Consider the following 5,736-nt stretch of genomic DNA (forward strand, 5'->3'; position numbering starts at 1 on the left):
ATGCAACAAAAATACCAAAAATATTTACTTTACTATCTTTATTAGATCTCACTTTTGCGAGTGACAGTGAAGGGATTGGCAACCCCTTTATCGCGTTGGTTGCAAGGTTCTTGATTGTTTGTGCAGGTACTAGGTGACTTGTGTGTTGTCTCCTACTGGATTGATACCTTGGTTCTCAAAACTGGGAGAAATACTTACACTACTTTGTTGCATCACCCTTTCCTCTTCAAAAGAAAACCAACACATGCTCAAGAGGTAGCACCGACCCCAACGCAGCCGCCCAGCCCGAGTGATGATGCCATGACGACGCCCAGCACAGAAGCCACGCCGACGCCGAACAGCCCGAGCACAGAAGTCGCGCCGATGCCGAACACACCTACGCCGGCCAGCCCCATGCCGGAGGAGCCCGTCGTTTGATGCATTCCTTTGTCTATGTGTCCTTCCTTTTGAACGCGGAACTTTCGAGTATGTTTGATCGCCGAACTTTGTGGCAGATCGCCGTTGACTGCCGAACTTGTGGCGTTTTTTTGGCAGCGGGAAAAGACTGTTTTGAATTTATGTGCGTCTTGGGGCCGAAACCTGGGGGCGCAGCTGGGAACTGTATCGCCCCTAGAGCGAAAAAAACCGCCGGCGCATGGGCCCAACCGCAATCGCCGGGTGCGCTGGGGGGCCGAACGAGTGGAGATGCTCTTAGCACGACGACTTTTTAATTGTCTACTACAACAAGTTGTGTCCGACTCCGGCGATGGAGGGGCGATGACAGCGGCGCGCCTTCGACTCGTTGTGCTTGTAATCATCGCTAAGTGGTCTACGAATCTGGATGTAATTTTTATTTTTTCTGATGTTCGTTGTACTACCATGATTGAAGATGAATAGATCGAAAGTTTACGAGAAAAAAATTATTTCCCAAACCAACACACACAAAGGTCCAGCAAGTGGTACAAAGCAACGGGATGCTGCGGGAGATTCGCTCAGTTGCCAATCGGACGCGCGCGAGGCAGAGCGTGCTAATACTTGTATACTTGTCATTTGTCAGGGGTTTGTTAGGCGGGCGTGTTTGGTATGTTGTGTTTGCCAAAGCGCCGGTGATAGATGTATCTGCTCTATATAAGGCGCGCGTCCCTGCTATCGAGACGTGCGCTTCCCAACCATCTTCACATAGCGAGCCGCCGTTTGCCCAAGCACATCGCCGGTGATGGACTCTGCGCCTACGCTGTCGGTGCACGTCCTTGTGTTCCCTTGGCCACGGCAGGGACTCATCAACCCCATGCTCCACCTCGCCACGGCCCTCCTTGACGCCGGCGTCCACGTCACCTTCCTCCACACCGAGCACAACCTCTCCAGGATTGCCAGGGCGCCTCCGCCGCGCCTACGTTTGCTGTCTATCCCCGATGGCCTCCCCGACGACCACCCACGCCACTACATGGAGCTGATGGAGTCCATGTGCACGACCGGCAGCGCCGCGTACCGTGCCCTGCTCTTGTCATCGCTTCTGTCCGCCGACGATGTGCCGCCGGTGACATGCGTTGTCGCCGATGGCACCATGCCGTTCGCCACCGACATCGCCGACGAACTCGGCATCCCGGCGCTTGCCTTCTGCACATTCAGCGCGTGCAGCTCCCTGGCGTTCATGTCCATGCCTAAGGTCTTCGAGCTCGGCGAGAACCCCTTCCCTGCGGACGACCCAGTGTGTGGCGTTTTGGGGATGGAGGGCATTCTCCGGCGACGAGATCTTCCTCGTGGTCCTGGACTCTGTTCCACTGAGCAAGCAGGCGGCGGAGATCCCATGATACTCAAGATTGGCGAGGGCGTCGCTCATAGCTGCAAGGCACGTGCGCTGATAATCAACACCTCCGCGTCCATGGAGCGGCCAGCGCTCGCCCACATCGCGTCGCGCACACGCGACGTCTTCGCGGTAGGTCCACTCCATGCCAGCTCGAGGTCCGCGGCAAGCGCGAGCCTGTGGCGGGAGGACGACGGGTGCATGGCGTGGTTAGACGGCCACGGCGACCGGTCCGTCGTATACGTGAGCCTGGGGAGCATCGCCGTGATCTCGTACGAGCAGTTCACCGAGTTCCTCTCCGGCCTCGCAGCCACCGGGTACGCCTTCCTCTTGGTGCTTCGGCCGGGCATGGTCCAGATGGCTAGCTCAGCGCTACTTCGAGAAGCCGTCGCGGTGGCGCAAGCCGGCAAGGCCAATATAGTGGAGTGGGCTCCTCAGCTGGACGTGCTGCGGCACAGAGCGGTGGGCTGCTTCCTGACACACGCCGGTTGGAACTCCACGCTGGAATGCGCCGTCGAGGGCGTGCCGATGGTGTGCTGGCCCTTCTTCCTCGACCAACAGATGAACAGCCGTCTCGTGGGCGCCGTGTGGAGGACGGGGCTGGACATGAAGGACGTGTGCGACAGGGCTGTCGTCGAGAAGATGGTGAGGGAGGCCATGGTGTCCGGCGAGATCAAGGCAGCGGCCCAAGCCATGGCGGAGCAGTTGAGCCTGGACATCGCCGACGGGGGCTCATCGTCATCCGAGTTAGGGCGGCTCGTCCGCTTCATCAGAGAGCTCAGCATCAAGTCTGGTCCAGAGCCAAGAATTACTTAAGTGAAAATTAGTATGGCTGTTTCCAAGGGGGTGAAATGTGTCAAAAATTTCAAAATGGGGATAACAAGTGACCAAACTTGTACTTTGGGGGTAATCCATGTCAAAAGTGTCATCCTTGAGGGTAAAAAAATGGAATAAACTCTCAGCTTTTTGGTAAAAAAAATATTTCTTTACTATTTTTGTTTGCTCTGTCAAAAAAAAAAGCGGCAAGCTTTTTGGTAAACACTTAACCGTTCGTAATTTGGAAGTGCGCTATGTAATTATGTTGTCTTTATTGTTTTTGTTTATACCATTTCTTGGATATTATCATCATTGCCCAACCTTTTTCCATACAAGTGTTGTTAAAATATGGATTGTTCTAGTGGAAACGGCTAGAAAATCTATGTCTCTTGCGAAGGAAAAATGTGTCCAAGATGAGAACCAATCATGCACTATAAAGCGATACCTTGCATAGTAGGTCTATTTGTTGCGAAAATTTATTATGAGTTATATACTACTATATGATACTATTATCTAGACCACTCGAATATTATGCGACGTATTGCGCTGCCTTCTTTATGCTCGAGATTGCACAGTGAAAGCCTTGTTTGTTTGTTGTCATTAATGAGACCCAATCGTTTTCGTCCTCTACGGTCTCCCTCGCTATAGTCTTTTTTCCTAGACTGTCTTACTGTTGCACATGGCTGGCCAACATGTTTACGTCTCATTAGTGACTTGGCGGGCTAGTCGTATCTTGGAAGAGCAAGTATAATAAGATGACATAAGCGGGCTGTAAGGATCTAAATACTATATCTTTGCTAACTTAGAAAAGAGAGAAAAGAAGAGAGAAGAGAAGCGGGTTGTAGACTTACAGCCGGCTGTAGCACGTGTTTCAAGAACTTATGTGAGAATGTATGGTGGGCCATATGATAAAAAAATAATATTTTCTTGTAGCCCACTATTATACGTGTTGGTTATTATATTGGCTATAGATGACATGGCAAGATGTTATAGCCAGCAACATGCTATATTATTAACCATGCTCGAAGCCACCTTCTCCCTTATTTATTTTGCCTTTTTTCACCTCCCCGTGTACTCGTCCCCTTCCTCCAGTCCCCTTCCCGTTAAAAAAAGCTTGAACTATCTGTCTTTCAATTTATTTAAACAGCTACTGAGCTACACACATTATTTCTAAAGTGGCTACTTTGTGTAGGACATCGGGATACCGATTGCCAGTTCCCAATGTTTCAAACAGGATTAGGGAAGCATGTTGCTGTGAGCTGGAGCTCAGTTCAGAAGGCAAGGGCAGTATTGGAGGAAAGAAAAAATTAAAACAACTGGTACATAAACATACGGGCTTATTGTTTATTTGTCCAAAGTTAGTGCAGAAGATCAGCATTTTTCTTTGTATTCTTTGAGATTCAGGACGTGGAGATACCAGTGATTGTGCCACAACTCTTCCGACTGAAACGCCAACGTATGTTTTGATGAGCAGCAGTTTGACCGTGAGCCGTAGAGGTGTTACTCCGAAGGAAGATAGTGCAATGCAAGGTACTTGATTTTCTCAAGTTGACTATAAAAGAGAGAAGTCCACATTTTAATCCTGAACTAACCAATCAGTTTGATTTACAACCCTCATGTTTAAAACCGGTCGAATTGCACCCTCAACTTGTCACATAGTTCAAAATACAACCCTTGACTCGGTTTTGGTCAGGTCAACCGGTTTTGACTGAGTCAAATATGACTAAGCACGCCAGCTCACAAAAAAAAGGAAGAGCTTCCTTAAGAGGGCATCTGCAGTTCTGGAGCCAATGAATATTGCAAAGGAATTGGAAGGTAAATTGCTCTCTAAACACACATCACGGTTTAGTAACAAGTGTGCTTAAGAATGCTTAAGCACCTTCTCTAGCTATCTATCTTGACTTGTCCAAATTCTTTCTTGCTATATCACAAAAACTTGAACAAGTCTCTTTCGGACCCTCCGGGTGAGGAACCCTTGGAGCCACCGATCCGACTAGCACTAACCTCCAAAACCTTCTAAGTGATTTTTGGACAGACCAATTCATAACCATCCGGTCTCATGGAAACCACTTGGACTGATCTGATTTTCTATCTTGGAGATACCGACTTGAAATTCCCGGCGTCACCGAGTTGTAGTGCTCATAACAGTTACTCATCTCGGTGCCACCGATGTGGTTCGCTCGGTCTCACCGACAGCTCACGGGTATATATGTATCGCGTGGACCGTACGTTGAAATTCCTCAACTGTCACGACTCCCCGCAACCCGTTGCGCCATCGCACGTGGTCCCTGGATCATCTACTGGTCTCCATTGCGCCCTCGCCGCCGTAAAGGATCTCCACCGAGGATTTGATCACGTAGTGCTTCAAACCTCTAATTATATGCACTAGAGTACTTGCGCCCGCAAATTTCCCACGGATTGAAATTTCTATTTCAAGCAAAATTTTGTAGAAGTAGATTTGAGCGGAAAAAATCAGGGTTAGGTTTGCGCAGAGATCATCTCGGACAGACCGAACAGAGAGAATCAGACTCACCGATTTGGCCTCATACCATTGCACACTGTACGTCTCGGTGCCACTGAGTGGTACACATCGGTGGATCCAAGTCTAAGGTTTTTGTAGAACCCTAGCTTGTCGAAGAGACCGAAACACACCTCGGTCTGACAGAGTCTGTGTGGCCAACTCTCTGTTATAGCTTCGGTGCTACCGAAATTATCCACTCGGACTCTCCGAAATCATCTATGTGAAACCTAAAACTGAAATTTTTACTCAAAATTTTGCAAAAATGTTGTGTTTTTGTGATGCTCATTCATTCCACTCTACCCCATCTACTTCAGAGGTGCAGGTTTCAGTATGTCAGCCTCCAGTGACAGCTAGAACAGGTCAAAGGAGCAGGCTGATCTCAATGCAGGCTCTATCCTGAAGGGAGTTACTATGAAGGAGTCAAGAGTTCTCCAAAGCTGCCACCAGGTCCAAGAAGAAGGAAAATTCAGATGATGATTATGAGGACTTTGTTGCTGAAGAAGCAACATCAAAGCCCAAGAAAGTTGTGCTTGCCAAAGAGTATGGTACTGGTACTATCACCAGGGATTTTGAAAGTTGGAGTTTTTGAATCTTTTCATGGGGACTTAAAACACTT

General features: G+C 49.0%; 1 protein-coding gene across 1 annotated transcript; it reads left to right on the plus strand.

Annotated features, from left to right (window-relative positions):
• The first annotated feature begins 1,195 nt into the window (after positions 1-1,195).
• LOC123186106 (myricetin 3-O-rhamnoside 1,2-glucosyltransferase UGT709G2-like) lies at positions 1,196-2,624 on the plus strand. Its single transcript, XM_044597900.1, has one exon. The coding sequence runs from the start codon at positions 1,196-1,198 to the stop codon at positions 2,597-2,599; it is 1,404 nt and encodes a 467-aa protein (XP_044453835.1). The 3' UTR covers positions 2,600-2,624.
• Positions 2,625-5,736: the final 3,112 nt, after the last annotated feature.

The sequence above is a fragment of the Triticum aestivum genome, chromosome 2A, assembly GCF_018294505.1.
Source record: "Triticum aestivum cultivar Chinese Spring chromosome 2A, IWGSC CS RefSeq v2.1, whole genome shotgun sequence".
Taxonomy (NCBI): Eukaryota; Viridiplantae; Streptophyta; class Magnoliopsida; order Poales; family Poaceae; genus Triticum; species Triticum aestivum.